Source organism: Muntiacus reevesi, chromosome 2 (genome assembly GCF_963930625.1).
Source record: "Muntiacus reevesi chromosome 2, mMunRee1.1, whole genome shotgun sequence".
Taxonomy (NCBI): Eukaryota; Metazoa; Chordata; class Mammalia; order Artiodactyla; family Cervidae; genus Muntiacus; species Muntiacus reevesi.
In genome coordinates, this window is record NC_089250.1 from 146,578,845 (window position 1) to 146,602,456 (window position 23,612).

Genomic DNA, 23,612 nt, shown 5'->3' on the forward strand with positions numbered 1-23,612 from the left:
TTTCAGAGGCATCACACTCAAGCCCGAGCAAGAGCAGGGTGGCTGTTCGTTGCATGGTTCTAAGGGCGAGTGCCTCCTTACATTTCATCACACAGGGACGCCTCGCTCATCTCATCCTAATCTCAGCCTTGTGGATGCTCCCATTATTTCCTCAGCCGCTGAGATCAGGGGATGTTTCTGTCCTACCTTCAGTTCCCTGCCTGGTCCCTAAAGCCTTTCACCCTCCTGTGCAGCTATCTGGGGTCAGACTGTCCTAAGCAGCAGAGCCTCTGAACCCCTCAGGCAGGCACCGGTGTCTGGTCCCCTCGTCTCCCCTTCCCCATGACCTTCTCCTCTTCTCCCCTGCTTGGCCCAGAGCCCCAGGTTTAGACCATATGGGACCCATGACATCCCTGCCTCCCTCTACTATGGAGCCTCACCCACCCCCATCCCTTCTGTGTCCCAGCCCATCCCTCCGAGGAAGAAAGGAGGGGACAAGCTTCCCCCCTGCCCCAGCCACTGTCAGTAAATCCTACCAAGGGCCTGCACTTCGCACACCCTCCAGAGGAACTAGTCGCGTCTATACAGAGTCTTCAGATTTATTCTGATGCCAGCAGCAGCCTAGAGTGACCTCATTCCAGCAGGCTTCAGGGAGTAGATGAGTGTGAGAGTGTGGGTACTTGTGTAGAAGTGAGTGTGTGAGAGAGACTAAAAGTGTGTGTGCAAATGGATGAGTGTGCTGCCATTCAGAGCCCATGGATTTCTGATGCATGAGTCATCAGCTGGCGTGAGCCTCGGGGAGATACGCCCATAAAAAGACAGCACCCTTGACCTGCCACGTCCATTCTGCAGCTGGCTGGGCACGTGATCCTGGGCATCTGAGAGGCTGGGGGCAGGAGAGGGGGCTATCTTTCCCTCCAGACCCCAGAGAGCAGCTGTCAAGGATATTTCTAGCTCGCCTGGAGTCCCAGACATTTAAGGATGTGATGCCTGCAATGGGGTGAGGGTGGAGGGCAGGAGAGGGAAAAAAGGGATGGTTCAGAGGCTTTCCTCCCACGCCTCTTGGTGGAATTTGCCTGGGAGGCAGGGGGATTCGTCCATCTCACAAGCGGTGTTGGACAGTCTGTCATGTACCAGGCACTCTCTTGGAGACTGGTGACATCATGGTGAATGGAGTTGACCTGCTCACTCCACTCACCTTGGGGGGAGGTAGACCATAAGCCAGGGGGAAAAGTCTACTTTCAAATTAATTCCAGAAGATAACACAGAGTAATGGTATGGAGCATAACTGAGAGTGGTGGGGGTTCTCTGGCTGGGCTGGTCAGAGAAGGTCAAGAGATGATACATGAACCATGCCTGGATAATGAGGACCTGTCATATGGAGACTTGAGGAAAGAACCACCCAGAAGAGGATGGATGAGACGCCTGAAGCCAGCCCGTGTCCTTGTTGGATTCTGGATCAGAGTTGTTGAAGCCAGTCAGGGAGCTAGAGGTGACGGAAAAGGAAGACAGATTCTCTCTCCCAGCAGCACCTTGGCTCATCTTCTAGCCCTGACCAGACAGGGAGAAGGATAGTACTGTAAACTACATGGGAAAATAATCTGAAAAAGAATGGACATATGTATATGTATAACTGAATCAGTTTGCTATACACTTGAAACTAACACAACATTGTAAATGAATTATACAAAAAAAAAAAAAAAAAAAAGAAAAGACAGGGAGAAGAAGATGCCCCCATGTCCAAGTAGGAGATGACTCCTTTTCCCTTCCTACAGGTCCTAGTATCAATGCTGAGCTTCAGGATGGATGAGTCATGTGAACAGGTGACTTGCTAAAGGCTCTTTCCTCCAGGAAGCTTTCTTTGACTGCTGCAAGTCACAGAGGCCCCCACCTCTTGGAACTGACAGAACCACTTAGCTCAGAGTTGGTGGTTCTCTGACAGTTTGTTCCTGAGATTTGTCCCTGAGGCCTGGCCCTCCATCCAGTCTTCTAGGCCCAGTCTGTGTTCATCTAAAGGCTCCCAAAGACTTTTTGTGCCCAGTAACTGAAGAGCCTGGGGTTCTTGTTCTGAGCCTTTGTCTCAGTGCCCCTTGGAGCTGACTGAAAACAAAAGGGTCAGGTGCTGGGTGGGATTCTTTTTTTTTTTTTGAAATGGACAAGTTATTTAATTAGGATCTTTGTAAGAAGTTCAGAACACTACTTTGTGGGGATAAATTCCATTTGTGAGAGCAAACACAGAGCGCAGGTAGCCCTGGAGCTGAGGGACAGCTTTGATTCTTTGCAGAATTTGTGAGTCCACAGCTCTCTGATCAACCTTGCGCTGCTCTGTGATCTCCTATTTCTCTCTGTGTTGAAGATCTCACCCTCCTGGTGTCTGGGTTTATGCAGCTTCGTCTTGAAGTAAGCGTCAATGAGATGTTCTGGGATTTTCACACCACTGATGTCGATTTTGCTGGAGGTGGCAATGACAAATTTCTGGTGTGTTCTACGCAGAGGAACTCAATTGAGGGACAGAGGCCCAGTCACAGGTAACAAGCCACTGCCCAGATGCTTCAGGAAAATGACCCTCTTTCCTCTGTGGTGCCCTGTGAGCATGATCAGAATAGTCCCGGGAGTGACGCCGCTGGCATGCAGCTTTCCCACATGCTTACTGAAGGGTTTTCTGCCCTGACTCAACAGCTTCTGAGGCACGTCTTCAGTAGGGTAGTACCTAGGCGTTTTGTGAAGTTTGACCACTCAGGTATCACCATTCTTGTCACCACCAACTGGTTTTGTGACAGTAGCAAGAATCCGAACCTTCTATTTTTTCCGACCTTGGATTTAGCTGCTGAATACTGTCTCTTGTACAAGGCCTTCCTGGAGTACATAGCTGATTGGAATATCTGCCATTTCCTCTGACCAGGACAGGGTTTCAGCTGCAGTGGGGCTTCCCCTTCTTAACCTTCTTCACCTTTTTAGCCTTGTCGCCAGCATCAATCTTGGTTTCAGGTTTTTTCTCCTTAGTATCTGGCTTCTCAGCATTTTCAACCGCCATCTGGCAAGATGGGAAAGAGTGGGATTCTTGATCTCACTTCATTTATTCAGTCATCCATCCACTTAAATATATATATATATATATAATTTATTTATTTATTTTTCTGGAACTTTTATTGTATGCCAGGCACTGTACCTGCTACTAGAGAAATCGGAAATGAGAGTTACTTCGTCCTGGGCCTGGTATCCAGGGAACTCGCCATTCTTACTGTATGGTTTCTCTTGTTTTCAAGACCGAGCGCCACTGTTGATGAGGGGAATAAATCCAACCCTTGGAGCCCCAATCTCTGTCTGATATTTGACCCCTATCTGCTCCCCTGCCAGGCCAAGAAGGGCTAGTGGCGGCCGGGAACGTCGCACGCCCAGCGCCACATCTGGCTGAGCGGGCGCGCGCGTGTCACTAAGACGCTCATTCACCGGCGCAGCTGTCACCATAACAACCGGAGCGAGGGAATCCTGGCGACGGCTGGGGGCGGGGGCGGCGGTCGCGCGGGGACCCGGCGGGGGCGGGAGCGCGGCGTCGGGGGCGGGGGGAGACCCACCACCGCGAGAGCGCCCAGCACACCCCGCGCTCCTCGGAGCCCCGCTCCATGTCGAGCCGCCGGCGGGAGGGCACCACGCACGTCGCCGCCTCGGTCGTCCCCGCGGGCGGGGACCCAGCCGGCCGCCGAGCCGCCGCTCCTCCAGGCAGGCCGAGCCGCTGAGCGCCCGCGAAGAGAGCCCTGACTCTATGGCCCCGGGGAAGCGTGCCGGAGCCACCAGCCGGAACCCGAGCGCCAGCGGGAGGAAGACGGGAGCCCCGGGCGCCGCCGGCCCCGGCCCAGGGGCGCGCCCGCCGCGAAAAATGGCAGGCAGGTAGCCGACTCGCGCAAGGAACCCCCGCGGCGGGCAGGACCCGCCGAGGACCGCGGAGCGCAGACACAGGGAGGAGAGGAGCGGCCCGCCCGCCCCCCGCCGCAGCCCCACCAGGGCCCGCCCCCGGCGGCGCGCGCGCCGGCGCGCGCACACACTTGCACACCGTACCTCCGCTCCTGCCCAGCCTCGCCTGCCCCCTGCGAGTGCCGAACCCCACTGGGGCCGGATGCCATGGGTAACAACTTCTCCAGTATCCCCTCTCTGCCCCGAGGAAACCCGAGCCGGGCGCCGCGGGCCCACCCCGCAAACCTCAAAGGTAAGGCTCCAACGGGGCCGGGCTCAGCTGGCGGACTGGGGTGCAGTTGGAGGGGCAGGGAGAGGTGGAGAGGTGTGGTTGGGGAGGCCGGACAGGTGTCACCTGTTGTGCGTTTTTGGAGGCGGGAGATGCACCTCTGGCCATTGGGGGTGCGCTGGAGGTGGGGGGCTGCGGGTGATGATGGCGAAAATCAGGAAGGATGGCGTCCCGTGGGGTCTACGCAGTTCTCCCAGCTACACCAGAAACGTCACTGGAGTCCCCTCAGGCCACGGTGCAAGGCGAGCGCGCCGGGTGAGGAAGGGCATTTGCCCGGTGGATGGGGAAGTGTGGCAGGATGCTCAGGCCGGTCAGCTGTGCTTCCCAAGAGAAGTACCACGGTCTCCTTTTCCATCCGCCCATGGCTGGAGAGGTGATGACTGGAAGCACTAGTTGCCTTTCCGATAGGAGGGTCTTAAAAATACAGGGCCGAATAATAACAGCCTGGAAGAAGGGACCAGAGCTGGTGGCCTGTGGAGTCCTCTGAAGCTACTGACTTTTTGTATCCACTGAATCAGCTTGGTTTCTGGTTCCCCAAAGGCTAGATGTCCAGTCAGAACTCTAGAAAGGATGGGCTGAGAGCCTTGAGACAGATCTCAAGGCCTTTGCCCTCTTAAATTCTCTGACCTACTCAGCACCCTCAGGGAGGTGCCAGGCCCTGTTCTTAGCTTTACCTCTTCAGTGCTGTCTCTGACCTTTTGAAGACCCACCTGGGCCTTCCCAGGCCCTCAGAGCCCACTGATTCCCTTCAGAAAGCTCCTTTTCTATCATCCTGAAAACCAGCCAGCACTGACTGGGCGTTCGGATGACTAAGAGTCAGAAAGGGAAGCTCTTGGGCAAGTTTACAAAGAACTTTGACAAATACCTTTTCAAATGAGCAAGGAAACTGCTCTGCATAGTGCTCAGAGCTCATCATACCCATTTCACAGTTGAGGAGAACCAATGCTTGTTTCAGGATCCCAAAGCCAGAGGGGCAGAGCTAGACTGTAGACCTGTATCTACTGTCGTGGAATGCTGTCCTCTCTTTTGCTGGACAGTCAACCTTCAGAACTGGGGGAGAGAAGAGACAGGACCACCATCCTGCATTCTAACTCCGACACTTTCAAAACCACCTCTCACTCACCTTGGGCACATCAGTGGGTTTGTTGTGTCTTTCTGAAAATTAATATGGAGGCACATGTCAAACCCTTTTAAAATATCATTTTCATTGGCCTTGTGATTCTGCCTGCAGAATCGATCCTGAAGAAATGGCGATGAAGGCAAATACTTGTACATGAGCCTAGGATGCTATGACAGTTTGTTTGCACTAGAAAACAATCTAAATGCCCTGTAATCATGGTGAATCCTCTTGGTGGAGTATTCAGTTTAGTTCAATTCAGTCGCTCAGTCGTGTCCGACTCTTTGTGACCCCGTGGTGGAGTATTATGCAGCCTTTAAAATAGTATTTTTGAAGAGCATTTGATCACTTGGGAAAATGCTCACAGCAGCATAATGACAGTTGTAAGAAGCAGTTGCAAAGCTGTATAAATAGTAGAGCCCAATTTTGTTAAAATGTTGTGGATGCCCCTCCCGCAGGGAAATCAAGGAACCTTGGAAAGAAAGTTTCCAAAAGGTTAACCATGGTTTCCTCTGGGTAATGAGATCATATTAGAGTTTTTCTTTTCTTTTTAATATTCTGCTCTTTTCTAAAGTTTCTACAATAAGCAAATATTGATTTTAATAATCAGAAGTAAGCTGTAAGTATTGCGGGCAAGTATTATTTTTAATCATCAGAAATAAGCTGTAAGTATTGCATGTATGATGACTTGTTGAGCATTGAAAACAGATTCCTAATGATGGTGGAACCTGTGTTTGTCATCCAGTTCAATGTTGTCTCTTACGAGGGAGAGAAATGAGGGGAAGGGAGAATGATTTGCCCATTTACTCAGTGGGTCAGTCAAGAGAAGGTGGCAAAGTCAGGCTGAGTCCTTCAATGGCAGGAGTTAGCTGGGGGCCAGTGAGCTGACTTGGTGCTGGGATGCACATCAATTACCCTGAGAAGGCTGTGTTCTATCCATGACCCTAGGGAAGCCCAGAGAAGGCTTCCATAATTGCACCCCTTTTAACCTACAGTTTGGGGTTGTAGGGATGTGAAGTCTCTGGGACTGGAGTCTTTGACAAGGGAGGGAGTGGGCAGGAGAGGGTCTGAGGCCCTCCTGTCTCCCTGCTCCCACTCTAGCCTCCTCCTCTGCCTGACTCCCCATCTGTCTGGCCTGAGAAAGTCACCTTGTGCTGCCTCCCTGATTTATAGGGATCAGTTCTTATTCAGTGTGAGTAAATGGGGGAGAAATTCTCCCCACCCCAGCAGTCTCCCTCCCCTGTCCATTTCCCTTCTGGCTTGGTTTTCCAGGATCCATTCTCCCCTGTCCCTGACCACGCACCTATAGGAGGGGCCATAAGAATTTTGGTTTTGCTCCTTCTGAGCCTGAGATGAAGGATTAGAACATGCCATGAAGGCTGACTGTGGGTTCCTTCCGTCCTTCATCTAGGGTCTCCTGATACGGCTTCTCAGCCTGACTTTTCCCCATCCTAAGAGAACCATCGATTTTATTCCGTGATTGTTTTAATGTTCACTCCAAGTTCCTTTCTAACTATATAAGCATTTACCTAGGGGTCTTCTCTGATACATCAACGGTCATCCAGAATTCCACCCCCATTTTATTGGTATGATCTTGATACTGGCTGTGATTCTAAGACTGTCCACCCCAAATTCTGCTTTGTACTCACCCAGAATTTCAATTCTGCTTCTTATCATTGTCCATCCAGAAATTTACTGGGTGCAGGGATCTCTCGATTGTTTTTTCTCCTTCCATAATTGCCATCTATTGATTTCTCACCATTTTAATTAAAACAACTGGAAAGGACCTGGCATAATAGGGATCCTGGGACTCATTAGAGATCTAAGGTTGGTCTGGCTGTCAGGCTGATATGAAATGAAGCTCTTCCATCACCTGTCAGTGGTAGACTTTGGTCTTCTTCCTGAAGATACCCTGACCTCACTCCACTGCTGGTGATTCACACTGGGGTCTGAACAGTGTTGGTCTAGGAGTGTCCAGGGGAGAGGTCCAAGGTATAGATCCAGGATAAGGACCAACAGACAGTTATGAAGAGCTGGTTATGTGCCTGGGTCAGGCGTGAGGGCTTGTGACATCCCTGGACATTCACAGAGTGAAGATCTACTTGATAAGGTGGGGCTGAGGGAAGGGGTGGCATCAAATACTTGTTTGGACTGTTGAAATCCCAGATATGCATGGGCAGAGGTCAGAAATGGGGAATCAGGGAAGAATTTGAGTTGGACATGGAAGGAACTGTAGAAATTGGATAGATGGCAAGGGGTGCAGTGGGAGTCCTAGATATGGACAGGAGGGTAAGGCAAGGGGCATGCAGCAAAGGCTTGGGGCAGGATGAGTAAATGTGTGTAGATATTCTCAGTGATGGGCGCAGGGTGACTGGAGTAGGGGGTTCATGCTTCATGGAGACAGATACAGAGAACAGAGATCTTCATCCTTCCCTGTCTCTTTCTGAGTGCCTGCCTACTTGATGCTTGGTACTGGGGGAAAGGTAACTAGGAAAGCCTTCAGGGAGGCTTTCCGCCAACTCAGTCCACAGTGGTCACCCATAGATGGGGAGTGGAAAGGCCACCTCCTGTCATTTTTTTTTCTAATTGTGGTAAAATTCCCATAACATAAAATTCATCATTTTAACATTTTAAATTAAGTGGCATTTAGTACATTCACACTATTGTACAGCCACCCCTCTATGTAGTTGCAGAACATTTTCATCACCCCAGAAGGGAAGCCTGCGCCCGTGAAGCAATCACCCCTCATCACTCCCTCCTCTGAATCCCCAACACCCACTAGTCTCCTTTCTGTCTTTATGCATTTGCCCACACTGGACATTTCCCTTAGATGCACTCATAGTACATTTGTCCTTTTGTGTCTGGCTCCTTTCACTTAGCATAATGTTTTCAAGGTTCATTCATGTTGTAACGTGTACATTCTTTCCTTTTTGCGGCTGAATAACATTCCATTGTGTAGATTTGCCACATTTTGTTTACGCACTTCCCAGCTGATGGCCATTTAGATTGTTCCACCTTTTGGTTATTGTGAATTTTGTGCTGTGAAGATTTGTGTTTAAGTTTTTGTTTGAACACCTGTTTTCAGTTTTTTTGGGTTTGTACCACGGAGTGAGCCTTCCATCTTTTCGAAGCTGGTGCTTTTGAATTGAACATTTGACAAAGTCACTGGTTGTGACGGATGCAGGGGGATCATCCCCCTCCGGCTTTGGCTGGGAGTTGCACCCACCAGACACCTGTTGTCTTCAGAGTCTCTTTTCTGTGGTGGCCGAGGCTCCCGGCAGGCAGAGGGAGGAGCGTCTAAGGTTGGCCAAGGAGCTTTGACTTTTGAGGTGGAACAGAGTGAGCTATAGGAACCTGCCTGTCAGACTCCCAGCCTCCTCACTGCTCGGGGGTGAGGTTGGGGGGTGCATTTGCCTAGGACAAGGTCCTAGCCATTTTTCAGCCTTCGCAGTCTTGCTGGTACTTCCCCCATCTGGGTCCCCAGCCCAGGTATTGCAGTAGCTGAGCCCTCTGCCTCTCAATCCTCCTTTGATGCTGCCAGAGGGATCCTCCTAAAAGTATTTCTTTCATCTTGCCCCTCTCCTATCAATAGTATTCAGGGTCATGACCCAGACTGCCATAATCAGAAATTCAAGGCCTCCATTCTTTGACCAACCCACAGATATTCTCACAGCCCTTGTCTGGGCTCTTCACTTGGCTGTCATGACACTTGCAGGTTAGGTTAGCTCATCTGTCTGCCCCCGAGCCTTGCAGCAGACAGACTTGGCATGGTGAAGGGGTGGAAGCTGGTGGCCTCCTCTGCTACGCCAAGACTTCAGAGAGCTGAGTTGAGACAACCCCCATGTTGAACCTGGAGCATCTGTCCTGCACACCCTGTTGGGTTTTTATTTAGTCTGACCTTTGAATCCTGTATTGTTAACCATAACAGTAACATTTGTAAGAGCCACCATGTGTTGGGTGGTTACTGCGTGCCTACTGCTTCCATGTAGATTCCATGTACTTCCTTGCTCCTAGTGCTTCCTAGCTCCTGAGTGGGGAGCTATCATTGTCACCATTTTATAGATGGGGAAAGAGAGGCTCAGAGAAGTTAAATAGCTAATCCCAGACTGCACAGTTTGTAACTGATGGAGCTGGGATTCAAACCCACGTCTTTCTGACTTTAGAGTTCACTCTTGCGACCACTATACATTTTGCCACCGTAGAATTCACTCTTGGTGGGCCCTGTCTTCCATTGTATTAGAGAAACTGGAGAGTAGTCTTCTGGCCTCTGGACAGGGCCTCAGAAGAGGGAAAGAGAGTACCATGGGGTTCTTGATGCTCCTTTCCAGTCCCCGACCCCACCCCTTCCACCTCCTCTGCAGAGATTTTAGCCTTGTAGACCCATCAGCCAGTCATCGGACACTTTGAAGGGAACTTTCTGTTCCTTTGGGCCAGTGTTTCTCAAAGTGAGGTTTTTCTCCCGCCTGCATCAGCATCAGCTGAAAACACATCTTATTGTAGGTTCCCAGCCCCCAGGCCAGACCAACTGTATCAGAACACCTTAGTGATAGAGCCCCCAAACCTGCATGTTTAACAGGAACCCTAGGTCATTCTGATATACCTCAGAGTCTGAGAACTGTCAAGGCTGTGGGGCCTCAGAACAGACCCATTCTGGTATTCTTGTAGTTGGTGAAATCAGGCTTCCCAGAAGAGTGGAGCTGGAAGTTGGATGGAGATTTGGAATGGACATTCACGGGCTTCTTGGTGAGGGCATGGAGGCAAAGGCACAGAAGCAGGAAAATACAAGGTGCTGGCAGAGACAGTGAGCAGTCCTTCCCATCTGGGATGTGAGACCCACATTGGGGAGATGAATGGGTCAATCTTTGAAGATAGACTGAGGCCAGATCTTACAGGGTCTCGGAGGCCAGAATGAGTTTGGGTTGATCCTTTCGGCAGTAGGGGCTATGGGTGGCTTTTGAGTAGTTGAATGTAGTGATTTCCTTTAAACTGCAGCATTAGCAGAGAAGAGGGGAGGAGCAAATGAAGCATCTTGAGCTGCTGGGAGGTTAATGGAGCTAAAGGGCTTCTGTCCTAGGCCAAGCGGAAAGGGCTGGGTGGGACAGCCAAGCTGACGGCCTCATCTAGGCTTCCCATGGGTGAATCTGGAAGCATTTCTCACCAATGGCTATGGCCAGGAGGGCTCTTATTCATCAGAAGAAAAAAAGGATTTTTAAGAAATGTGAGCCCTGATGCTTGGCACTATGGTGGGTGCATTCTTGTATGTTAATTCATTAAGTGGAAAGTAGGTATTATTATTCCTATTTTATAAGCGAGAAAACTGAGACTCATGTTTTCTAAGAGTGCTGTCCAGAATAGGAAATGGCAGAATTGGGATTTTTATCTAGAACACCAAAGTCCATGAGGGAGAAAATTAGCCTTGAGGGAAATTTCTGCATATTGGGACTTTCTTCTCCCTGAGCCTCTGGGATGACAAGTGTCTAGTTCTAAGATGTGTACATTGAGGTCCAGGCTTTGGCTCTAAATCAGAGCCAAAGATGGTGGTGGTCTGGGCACTACCAGGGCAATAACAGAGGAGGAAGAGGCGGGAGGAAGGAGGACAGGACATGCTCGGGCTGCTTCCACCTGGGTGCGCCAGCTGCCTGGGCCCATTTCCTGTTGGCCTGTGACTCTCTCGCTCCTGGTCCTGCACACCCAGGGGCTGGAAGCCGGGGGGCTGCTCCTCAGTGAGCTGGTTGCTTTGGCAACCCTGGGCAGGATGCGAGTGGTCTCCTTGGTAACGCCTGGGAAAACTGCCTGCAGGGCTGGAGGGAAGTGGACTGGCCAGTGGTCAGGCTGGGTGGCACAGGCAGAGCTGGGCCAGGCCGCTGAGACTCCAGGCCAGTGGGGAGGGTCTGGCGTATGGCAGCCTGTTGGCCATTCCCCAGCAAGCCAGAGTCCAGAGCCCTGGGGGCCTGAAGGTCTACCTGGTGAGACCAGAGGCACTAATGGGCCAGCCCAGGAAGTGGGAGGAGATGGTGGTGAGGGCAGGAAGTGAGGAGAATATAGCTTCTGGATGACAGATCCAGCTACAGGGTTTATTAAAAGATGTTTATCAGAGGTCATTACGCGGATCCTGCTGCTCTAGGAAATGAGCAGGTGCTGATGTCTGTGGGGCAGGGTGGAGAGAGAAGCCGGGCTCCGAGAAGAGGAAGAGTCACCGGAAGGCAGGTGGGAGGCTTTGACTTTCTCTCCTCTCTAGCTGCAGGTCTGGGGGTAGGCAGGGCTCTGCGCTGGGCTCCGGAACTGAAGCTCTCCCAGGGTGAGAGTTGGGGTTCCAAGGATACTCTGATGGGAAGGGCTCATTCTGTTGCTTAAGAAACACAGACTAAGCATCAGTGATGAGGCAGCTGTTCTCCTAGGCTTGAGGATATGGTAGAACACAAGAAGATGAGGGCTCGCTGCCATGGAGCTCCCCTTCCAGTCCGGGAGTTAGCTCAGAACAAGAACGGCAAATGAACAAATGAATCAGACTATGATAGCAATTACTCACATGTTATGTGCCAGAGACTCTGCTAAGATGTTTACACCTATTATCCCCTTTAACGTTTAAACCAGCCATGTGAAGTAAGTCTGATTATTATCCCCATTTATAGATGCGTAGATGGGATTCCCTGGTGGCTCAGACAATAAAGAGTCCCCCTGCAGTGCGGGAGACCTGGGTTCGATCCCTGGGTTGGGAAGATCCCCTGGAGGAGGGCATGGCAACCCGCTCTAGTATTCTTGCCTGGAGAATCCTCAAGGACAGAGGAGCCTGGCGGGCTACAGTCCATGGACTCGCAAAGAGTCTAATACAACTGAGTGACTAAGCATAGCACATGGATGCATAAACTGAGGCTCAGAAAGGTTAAGTAACTTGCCTAAGCTCACATGGCTGGTGTGAGGTGGAGGTGGGATTCTAGCCAAGATCTCTCTGACTTTAGCCCTACAACTCTAAAAAAAAAAAAAGGAACACCCCACAGCTTTTCATTTAAAACAGTTTTAGATTTACAGAATTATTGTGAAATGGTAGAGTTTGCACATAGTCCATGTCCAGTTTCCTTCATTATTAGCATCTTACATTAGTATGGGACATTTGTGACATTAATGAACCAATATTGAAAATGGTTCTTCACTGATGTCTATACTTTTACTCTGACTTCTTCAGTTTCCCCCCGTGTTCTTTTTCTGTACCAGGCTCCCATCCAAGATGCCACATTATATTTTTAGCTACAACGTTTTATATATACAGTTGTGTTTTCTTAGGCTCCTCTTGGTTGTGACAGTTTCTCATATGTTTCTTGTTTTGGATGACCTTGACCTTGACAATTTTGAGGAGTGTTGGTTAGATATTTTGTGGACTGTCCTTTCACTGGGATTTGTCTGATAGTCTCATGAGTAGACTATGGTTATAGGTTTTGGAGAGAAAGACCATAGCAGTGAGGTCCCATTTTAGTTGCATCATTTGAACAGTACATGACTCATCACTGTGGCTGTGGACCTTGATCACGGGCTGAGGTAGAGCTCGTCAGGCTTCACTGTGAAGCTGCAGGTGCGCCTTTATCTCCTCCGTCTTGCACTCTTTGAAAGGATGTCGTATGTGCAGTCCACACTAGAGGTGGAGAGTTGTGCTCTACCCCTGGAGGCCGGGACGCTACTTTTAACTGTTCTGTCAACTCTTTCTTTAGTTTCTTGCCCTTGTTGTTCAGTTGCTCGGTCGTGTCCAGCTCTTTGCGACCCCATGGACTGCAGCACGCCAGGCTTCCCTGTCCTTCACCATCTCTTAGTTTCTTACACAAACACTAATATTTGGATAAGGACTGTGAAAGAGAAGACTGGGAACTTGGGGGAACGTGACCTGGTCTTGGGGGTCTGGGTAGTGAAATGACCAGGGAAGTGATCTGAAAATGAGTAGGGGTTGGTGGTGTGTTCCTGGGGGTAGCAGGACTGCTCCTGCCATGTTGAGTGTGGAACTATTTATTTAGCATCCCTGACCCCTGCCCATTAAATGTCACTGCCCGTTAAATGTCACCTGTGTCATTAAAAAAACAACTCCCCAATATATTAAAAAGCACCCCAGTGGGGGAGCTCCCTGGTGGTTCGTTAGTTAGGACCCTGTGCTCTCACTGCCGAGAGCCTGAGTTCAATCCCTGGTCAGGGAACTGAAATCCCACAAGCTGCGAGGGGTGGCAAAAAATAAAAAAGCAATCCAGAGGAGATAGTACCATCCCAGTTGAGCTGGGTGTTGGGGAGGGTGGATGCAGAGAAGGGTGCTCCTGGAAGGGGTCTGACACAAGCGTGTGTTGAGGACAGAGCTGGCTCTGAGTATGTGTGTGCTAAGTCACTTCAGTTGTGTCCCACTCTTTGCTACCCCGTGGGCTATAGCCTCTGTCCTTGGGATTCTCCAGGCAAAAACACTGGAGTGGGTTGCCATGCCCTCCTCCAGGGAATCGTCCCGACCCAGGGATCGAACCTGGGTCTCCTGCACTGCAGGTGGATTCTTTACGGCTGAGCCACTGGGGAGGGCTGAGTCCTGGCTGGTGTCATCCCAGCCCTCCAGGCCATGGAACTTCGGGCAGAAAACCACTGGATGGCCGCTCCCTTACCTCTCTACCTGTGGAAGCAAGTTGCTGGCCCCACAGGCTGTCTGGGCAGGGTTGGGGCAGGAGGAGGAGAGAGAACCCTTTTGGGTTGATGGAGAGGGGAGGGAAGTGTGTCTACTGGCTTTTCCAGATGGCCTTCTTTGCCCTCTTGCCCCGTCACGCCCTGCTGGCCGCTCCGGAGGTTAGGGTGGGGGCAGGTCAGGGAGAACGTTGCCAGGGAGGGTGCTGTCCTCCGATAGGGTGGCGGCACTTCCACACGCTCCTGGCTCTCATCTTCGCTGACCCCCGGCCTCTGCCTGGCAGCTACTGAAAGGCCGACCTTCTCCAGGGAATGGGGCTGTGTGCGTGTCTAGGTGGGGGCATCAGGTACCCTTGAGAGCGAGGAGAGGAGACACTTTGCCCTTATCAGAGTTGAATGCAACTGTGAGGATGCTCCAGCTGATTCATTTCGTGTGCTGGCGCCCTCTGTGCTGGGCCTGGTGCTGGACGTGGAGAATAGGGAGGGGAGCACTGGATGTCGTCTCTGCCCTTGAGATGCCCGTGGCCTGTGAATCGCTCATCCAATTCAGACAGCAGTGGCAGAAGGGGCCTGGAGCCCTTCTTCTCTGTGGTTGCTTTGCTTTCCTTTCCTTTTTAAACCTTGATCTTACTAGCAAATGTCCTTTGAATACATTCTCCCTGAATCTGGTCAGGTATGTGCATGGGGCTGGTGGAAGAGGCGTGGCCACTGACTTCTAACATCAGAACCCAAGTAGACCCTAGAGGTCGTTATGTATTAGCTCCTTTCTCAGCCCAGGTCTAGAGTTCTCAGCCCCGGAGAGAGGATGTGACTTGTCCAAGGTCAGACACCTGGATGGACCAGGTGCTAATGAGGTCTTAAAGGCTCTGACCTTGCTGGATGACCTTTTCTGGATGGCAGAAGAGGTTAATTAGAGAGGGACACCTGAGGGGGACGAATGCTTGTGGCAACTGTGATGTGTGCCATCCTGAGGGCAGCTATTGAAAGGGCTTTAAACAGAAGAGGGGCTCCCCAGGTGGCACTAGCAGTAAAGAATCCCCCTGCCAATGCAGGAGACGCAAGAGACTCAGGTTTGATCTCTGGGTGGGGAAGATCCCCTGGAGTAGGAAGTGGCAACCTGCTCCAGTATTCTTGCCTGGAAAATTCCATGAACAGAGGAGCTACAGTCTGTGGGGTCACAAAGAGTCGGACACGACTGAGCAGCTGAGCACACACTATACAGAAGAGTGACAAGGTCTCGTAGATGCCTTGGAAGGCTCTAGGGCCAGAGAGGGGCAGAGGAGGGCCAGGCTGGAGGCTCCTGCTCCTCCAGGGGAGGAGGGGTGTGGCTTCTCGCTGGGCAGGGCTGTGAGCAGCCAGGCAAGCAGATTGATTTGGGAGATACTTTAGAAGGTCGACTTGAATGTTTGGAGAGGTGCCACCTGTATGGATATGTGTTGGAGGATTCTGACTTCTGGGGCAGTGATCAGTGAGGCATCCAGGTGGCTCGGCTTGGAAGAGCTTGGCTCTACATGGCGGGGGGGGGGGGTTATCTTGGGAAGTCAGGGGTGCGCATACTGATGTTTGAGTTTTCCCTTGCAAGCTGTGTCCCACCCAAGGCCTTGAGACCTTAAAGCCAAGAGGAGAGAGCGGGGCAGAGCTGGCTCTGAGCTCTTGGCTCCATCCCTACTCCCTGGGACACCATCAATAGTTAATGTCCCCTCTGTCTGTCACAGGTGGCTCCCAGGTGGGCAGAGGTGGGGCCCAGGCACCTGTGCTGTGACATGCCTCTGGCTTCTCCCGGGGCCTTCAGTCCCAACCTGGCCAGGCTTTCTCAGGTGGCTCCTCACCCTCTGTGGGGGCCAGTTCCCCCAGCATACACACACAAACCATAAAAGGTGGCCATAAATCAGCCCAGACAGGCCAAGGCTGCTCTTGTTTTCCCAGGATTGAGATCAAAGCCCCAGACCCTCACCCTGGGGCTCAGTACTTATTAAATTATTAAACTGTCAAGGGAAGGGGAAGCACGAAGGTCTGGATGGATGGCCATAGAGTAAGAGAGAATGCGGAAAAATGGCTGAGAAATGAGGCAGCAGGTGGGAAAGGGGAAGAGAGGAGAAAAAAAAAAGCTCTTTGTCTCTGCCCTGAGCTTGGAGACTTCACAGGGCTGTGAACCTTGCATTTGAACAGCCTCAAACCATTCCCTCCTACTTCTTCCTCTGATTTCTCATTGGGGTCCCATGACCAGAATTCACAGGAGAAACCGAGGTGCAGGTTGTCATAGGATTATCAAAGTCTGTACTTTTTCTTTTTTAATATTTATTTATTTGGCTATGTCGTTCACATGTGGAATCTTTTATTGTGGCACACAGGCTTCAGAGTGCATAGGCTTGGTGATTGCAGCATATGGGCTTAGTTGCCCCGAAGCATATGGGGTCTTGGTTCCTTGACTACAGTTCGAACCTGCATCCTCTACTATTAGAAGGCGGATTCCTAACCATTGGACCACCAGAGAAGTCCCCCAAGTCTGTACTTCTGAGTCCTGTTCCACCCTCTTTCTGGGCCTCTTCATAGGTCCAGAATCAACATTAGGTTAATATTCATTCTTGACCCTGGCTCTCAGACTAGACTGGAGTTTGCGAAGAACCTCGTCCTGACCCTAGCAGGACCAGCAAGGACCTCTTCCTGCCTGGAGACCCCGGACTCTCCTTTAGCTTCCAGGCACAAAGACAGAGCTTGGACCCAATAGGGTGCCTGTCCCTGATGGAGGCAACAGATTCTATCCTTGACCCCTGACTCCTCTTGTTTGCAGTAAACAGCAGCACCCCCCCCCCCCACCAACCCTGCTTTGTTGTAGTATAATTGGCAAATAAAACTGTGATACTCTTAGAGTGTACAATGTGGTGATTAGGTATATGTATATATTATAAAATCATTCCTGCAATCAAGTTAATTAACACATCCATCTTCTCACATAGTTACTTTTTTTTGGTTGTTTGGTAAGACTGTTAAGATCTACTCTTAGCAAATTTCAAGTATACAAGTATTAGGAACCATAGTCACCATGCTGTACCTTAGGTACTCAGAACTTACCTTGTAACTGAAGTTTGTATTTTTAACCAACATTTCCATTTACTCTACCTTCCAGCCCTTGGCAACCAGTATTATACTCTGTTTCTTTTAATTCAACCCCTCCTTTTTTAGATCCTCATATAAGTGATATTCAGTTCAGTTCAGTCACTCAGTCGTGTCCGACTCTTTGCGACCCTGTGAATCACAGCACACCAGGCTTCCTTGTCCATCACCAACTCCTGGAGTTTACTCAAGCTCATGTCCATCGAGTCGGTGATGCCATCCAGCCATCTCATCCTCTGTCGTCCCCTTCTCCTCCTGCCCCCAACCCCTCCCAGCATCAGGATCTTTTCCAATGAGTATATTATATGGTATTTATTTTTCTTTATCTTTTCTGTGGCTTGCTTCACTTAGTATTAGGCTCTCCATGTTTATCCATGTTGCCCTAAATGGCAAGATTTCTTTCTTTTTAGGGCTGAATAATATTCCATTTATACACATGAAAACAGACATACCTGTGTATACATATGTGTACACTATATTTTCTTTATCCATTCATCCATCAATAGATACTTTGGTTGTTACCATATCTTGGTTATCGTGGATAATGTGGCAGTGACCTTGGAAGTATAAATTATCTCCTCAAGAAAGTGATTTCATTTCCTTTGGATATATACTCAGAAGTGGGACTGCTGGGTCATATGGTCATCTACGTTTAATTTTTTGAGAAACCTCTTCACTGTTTTCCAAAATGGCTGTGCCCAGTTTACACCACCAACAGTGTACAAGGGCTCCCTTTTCTCCACATCCTCATCAATATTTGTTTTCTCTTGTCTTTTTAATAATAGACATCCTAACAGGTGTGAGGTGTTATGTCATTGTGTGTTTTTAAAATTATTTATTTTTGGCTCTGCCGGGTCTTTGTTGATGTGTGGTCTGATTGTGGCGAGTGGGGGCTCCTCTCTAGTTGTGGTGTGTGGGCTTCTCATTGTGGTGGTCTCTCTTGTTGCAGAGCATGGGTTCTAGGGCGCATGGGTTTCAGTAGTTGTGGCTCCCAGGCTCTAGAGCACAGGCGCAATAGTTGTGACCCACGGGCTTAGCTGCTGCATGGCATAGTGGATCTTCCTGGATCAGGGATCGAACCCACGTCTGCTGCATTGGCAGGAGATTCTTTACCACATTCTGTTCCTCATTGTGGTTCTGATTTGCATTTCCCTCATGATTAGTGATGTTGAGCACATTATCATGTAGCTGCTGGCCATTTGTATGTTTTCTTTGGAAAAATGACTGTTTGGGTCCCTTGCCTATTTTTTGATCGAGTTAATATTATTGTTATTTTTGCTATTGCATTGTAAGAGTTTCTTGTATATTTTTGGAAATTAGCCCCTTATCAGATATATAGCTTGCAAATATTTTCTCCCATTCCATAGAGTGCCTTTTCATTTTGTTTATTTTTTTTTACCTTGCATGCAAACCCTTTTTAATTTAAGGTAGTCTCACTTGTTTATTTTTTCTTTTGTTGCTTCTGCTTTGACTGTCAACCCCCCAAAATCATTGCCAAGATCAGTGTCAAGGCGCTTAACTCTTATGTTTTCTTCCAGGATTTTCATGATTTTAGGTTTTACATTTAGCTCTTTAATTCATTTTGAGTTGATTTTTGTACCTGTTATGAGATGGGGGTTCATTTAATTTTTTTGTGTGTGGATATCCAGTTTTCCTAGCACCTTTTATTGAAGAAACTATCCTTTCCCCATTGTATATCCTTGGCACCTTTGTTGAAAATTAGTGGACAATGTATGTGTGGGTTTATTTCTATGCTCTCTATCCTGTTTCATTGATGTTTGTTTGTTTTTTATGTTAACAGCATATTATTTTGATAATTATAGCTTTGTAGTTTAATTTGCAATTTGTCTTAGAAAAATTGTCTTAAAAAGAAAAAAAGAAAGGAAGTGTGATGCCTCCGTTCTTCTTGCTCAAGATTGCTTTAGCAGTTCTCCAGGTTAGCCACAAAATAAGTCTTACCGTATTGAAGAAGATTGGAATTTTATTGAGTATCTTTTCTGACCATAATGATATGAAACTAGAAATCAATTATAGGAGGAAAATGAGAAAATTCACTAATATGGTTAAACAACATTCTCCTGAACAGTCAAAAGGGAAATTAAAAAAATCTCAAGACAAGTGAAAATGGAAACATAGCAAACCAATAGAATGTTATGAGATGCAGCACAAGCAGTTCTAACAGGGAAGTTTATAGTGATAAATACTCACATTAAGAAAAAAAGAATGATTTCAAATAAATAACCTAATTTTATACCTCAGGGAATTAAAAAAAGAAAAATTAAGCCCAAAGTTAGTAGAAGGAAGGAATTAAATGAAATAAAGACTTAGAATGACAGTAGAAAAGATCAACAAAACTGTTTTGTTTTTAAACAGATAAGCAAAATGGACAAGTCTTTAGCTAGACTAAGAAAAAAGAAAGAAGACTCAAATAAATAGAATCATTAATGAAAGAGGAGATATTGTAATGGATACCACATAAACCCAAAGAATTGTAGGGCGCTTTACTCTTATATTTTCATCTACTGTGAACAATTATATACCAACAAGTTGGATAACCTAGAAGAAATGAATTAATTCTTAGAAACTTGCAACTTACCAAGACTGAATCACAATGAAAGAAATCTGAACAAACCAAGAATGAATAAGGAAAACCCCTCTTTTGGTGGTGCAAAGAACCTAGCCAGTGCCCGAGAGATGCACAGGGGCTTTCTGCTCTCCTGAACCAGCTTGGCAGATCCTCTGGGGCTGAGGAGACAAGCTAGACATCCAGACCCTGGTGTGGAACCAAGAGGATGGAGGAAGTGGTGGGATGAGGCTGTGAGTAACCAGGATGGAGCTTTCTGCATCAGAGTGCAGCCTTCCTGGAAGCAGGGGTTTCCATTGCATGAGAGTCCTCTGGTTCTCCTACTACAAAATGTGAAGGAAAGTGTTTTATGGAGCTTGGGTTCCCCTCATCTGGCCCCCAAGTTGAGGCAATGTTAAGGAAACAAAATATAAGAAGAGCCTAGACTGGTTTTGAGAACAAAATTTCCCAAAATTCAGGGCTTGTTCTGAAGGTGGTGGGGCTTTGCTGTGCTAAGGGTTGATTCCCAGGGTACAAGGTTCTATCTCGGGGGTGAGGCTGCACTATCTGAAGACAGGATTTGGGGTAGGTATTGGTGCATCTGTTTGGGGGGGTCCGAGTTCCATGCTGGGGTGAGGATTTTATCCCTAGGAGGAGTTTTCACTTCAGGGTCCAGGATTCACGATTGCAGATGAGCATTGAGTCTTGGGGCCAAGAGTTCATTTGGGAGCTCCATATTCTAGGATTGGGTTGAGGTTCCCATCTTAGGCTTGGGGATTGATTATCAGACGTGAGGTCTTGTGCTCTGGGAGAAAAGGAAGAACTAGAACCCACTTTTTCTTCCAGGGAAGACTTTCTGGGACCATAAGCAGAGGAATGAACCAATACACTGATGATCAGGAAGCTGGATTCCAGCCCTTGCCTGGATATGAGACCAAGAATAAATCACTTATAAGCTCGAGGTCTCTGGCTGAAAGCTTGGCCAGGCAGTGGTGTTGACTCACAAAGCACCATCCAAGCTTGCTTGATCCTCCCAAAATGACACTAATGGTGGGCTCCATAGGCACCGACAGCCATTGCCTGGTGAGTCAAATCCATGATGACAGTACTCAAGCCGCCCTGGGCACTGTCAGCTTGGTCCAATTAGTGCCAATCAGATCTTAACTTGTGCTGAGGGGCCCCCGGGGAGAGGGAGCACACATGGAGTGAGATATGTTAAATCTGGGTCCTGGGGCTTGGAGTGTGGTTCTGGCAGGCGGGGGCAGGGCTGGGCTGGGCCCACGGCTTCTCTCCCTATGGGCCAGCTCCCACCCAGACTGACTGGTGGGGGAGACATGATGTCACTGTGATCAGGGGCCTTACTCCCTCTCGTGTGCTTTGCAGGGCAGCTGGGAGGCAGAGAGTCACTGCTGGTGACCTCCTAGCACCCCCGTCCACCCCCACTGCAGGTGGACTTTCTGGTCTTAGAGGTCCTCTTCTTTTCTGTTCAAAGGGGAGGCCAGCCCTGAATGGTGCAGAGCTGTCAGGGTGGGGTCAGCAGGGAGCTTCCAGCTTGGGGCAGTTTCTCTAATGTTCCAGAAGAACTTCTCTGTTGGGAAGGAGCCCTTTCTTGTGGCCCAAGAAACTCAGGAAACCTGAGAAGATGGGAGAGTTTTCTCTACCACCAGGTCTGTCCTGGGGATGTAGGGATGGCTCTGTCTGGGTCTGCAGGGACCCTCCAGCCTCACTCTCTGGGCCTGAAAGGCCGAGAGGCCTGGGGGTCGCTCTGGGCTGTGGAATCACAACCTACACATTGAACTCTGGTGCTGTCCAGCAGGTCTCTGAAGTTCCCCTTGGGGCATCTGGGGGCACCTAGGCCAGTGGTCACACCTCAGATGTGAGGAGGGAGGAGAGGGAGACAGGGTGGTTGAAGCCCATGCTCTGGAATTGGACTTTGTCTTTGCTGCCTGAGCCACCTGAGGCCACACGCTTATTTTCCACACCCCAGCTCTTGATTGGAGGTAAAGCTATATTAGTAATAAATGCACAATAAATATTGGCTCTCGTTGCCATCATTAGACTCAACTGCTGGGTCTTGGCTTAGACATCACTTCTACCAGGAAGCCTTCTCGGACCACCCTGGCTAGGTCAGACGGCCTCGGCGCCCGCTCTCACTGCTGCCCTGTGTTTCCCTCGTGAGACTGATCGCACTGGCCATCAGGGCCCATTTACTCGTCAGTTTCTTTTACTGCCTGGCTTGCTCACCACCGTTATCACTGCCACCAGTGCCCGGCTCACACAGTGGGCACTTGATGGATATATATCTTAAAAAATGTTTATGTATATGTTTGGGCTTCCCTGGTAACTCAGCTGGTAAAGAGTATGCCTGCAATGCAGGAGACCTCAGTTAGATTCCTGGGCTGGGAGGATCCCCTGGAGAAGGGATAGGGTACCCACTCCAGTATTCTTTTGCTTTTTTGGTGGCTCAGTAAGGAATCCACCTGCAATGTGGGAGACCTGGGTTCCACCCTGGGTTGGGAAGATCCCCTGGAGGAGGGCATGGCAACCCTCTCTAGTATTCTTGCCTGGATAATTCCCACAGACAGAGGAGCCTGGTGGGCTGCAGTCCATGGGGTCACAAAGAGTCAGACACGACTCAACATAGCACATGTATTTATTTGGCTGTACTGCGTTTTAGTTGTGGCACATGGGGTCTTCAATCTTTGTTGTAGCAGGCAAGTTCTTTTAGTTGCAGCATGTGGGATCTAGTTCCCTGACCAGGGTTTGAACCCTGGATCCCCTGTATTGGGAGCGTGGAGATTTAGCCACTGGGCCACCAGGGAAACCCCGAAAGATACTTTGAAATGAATGCAAGGATGGACTGATTCTCGGGAATTCAAACTTTTCTTCTATGGGCTCTTCAGGGCTGCTACAGCCTCACTTTCTTTTCTTTGTTGAAATGACATTTCTGCACACCAGGCCCTGGTGCAAGAGAAGGGGAGAGCAATATGGAAATGATGGTTTGTGTGTTCATTCCCTGATGGCACAGGTGTTCTTTGGGTGCCTCCTGGGTGCAAGGCCTGGTGCTCACCTGGGAACAGACATGGTCCTGCCCTCAAAGAGCTTATGGTGCTGATCACTGCGGCTGAGGCAGAGCACAGGAGAGGAGGGTAGTCAGTTAGGCTGAGTGGGGTCTGGGAGGGTTTCCAGGAGGAGTGACTTGCTTTGAGGAATGGTGGGAAGTGTGGGTAAAGACAGTTAACTCTCGGGTGGTGGGCAGGTAGCAGATGGAGCAGACAGAGCCACTGTGTTTGGGCAATAAAGCCACGCTGGCCAAAGATGGTATATTCAGTGTCCTTGACTATCAGGTTGAAGGAGGATTCAGAAGCTGTGGGTACCACCAGCTCTGCTGTCCATAGACCAAAGACCTTGAGCAGTACTTGTCACTCCCTGAGTGCTGGTTCTAAGATGGAAACTGTGATGCCTGCCAGCCTCCGGGGTTGTTAGACTGCAATGTCAAAACACTTTGTAAAAGGAGCTGACCCAGGAATGGACGGATTGAGGGGCAGGCCCTGCCCAGTTAGGTAAAAGGCCTGTGGATCTGGAGGGAGCCAGTGGGAAAATAGGAAGGCAGCCTGGCCTCAGGCTTCTCTGTTTTGTAAATAATTAAATTCTTATCTCAGGTTTGTGGTGTCCACACTGTGGGAGGCAGGTGGGGCAGCTGGGAGCAGGTGGCTAAATTATCCGGGAAGTGGAGGCCCACCCCTCCTCCTGGCCTCCTGGTCATGGCAGGTGGGGTGGGGGTAAGGAGGAGCCTCCCAGGGTCCTCTGGTGGCTGGCTGCATCAGTCCTCCTCTGCATTTCCTTTTCTCTCTCCCCTGCTCCATGTTCGATCATCTGGCCCCCCTCTCCATGATCCCACCACTGCAGACACAAAGGGCCTCGTTCCCCCTCTACCCCAGCCCCTCGGCGCTGTTCCCCCA

General features: G+C 49.6%; 1 protein-coding gene and 1 pseudogene across 1 annotated transcript in view; one reads left to right on the plus strand and one right to left on the minus strand.

Annotated features, from left to right (window-relative positions):
* Positions 1-2,167: 2,167 nt before the first annotated feature.
* On the minus strand, positions 2,168-3,013 carry LOC136158306 (large ribosomal subunit protein eL6 pseudogene; annotated as a pseudogene).
* Positions 3,014-3,683: 670 nt separating this feature from the next.
* NEURL1 (neuralized E3 ubiquitin protein ligase 1) overlaps positions 3,684-23,612 on the plus strand; it is a 71,727-nt gene continuing 51,798 nt past the window's right edge. The window contains exon 1 of the mRNA XM_065923255.1: positions 3,684-4,183. Coding sequence (XP_065779327.1) covers positions 4,099-4,183 — 85 coding nt within the window. The 5' untranslated portion in view covers positions 3,684-4,098. The remainder of the gene's footprint in view (positions 4,184-23,612) is intronic.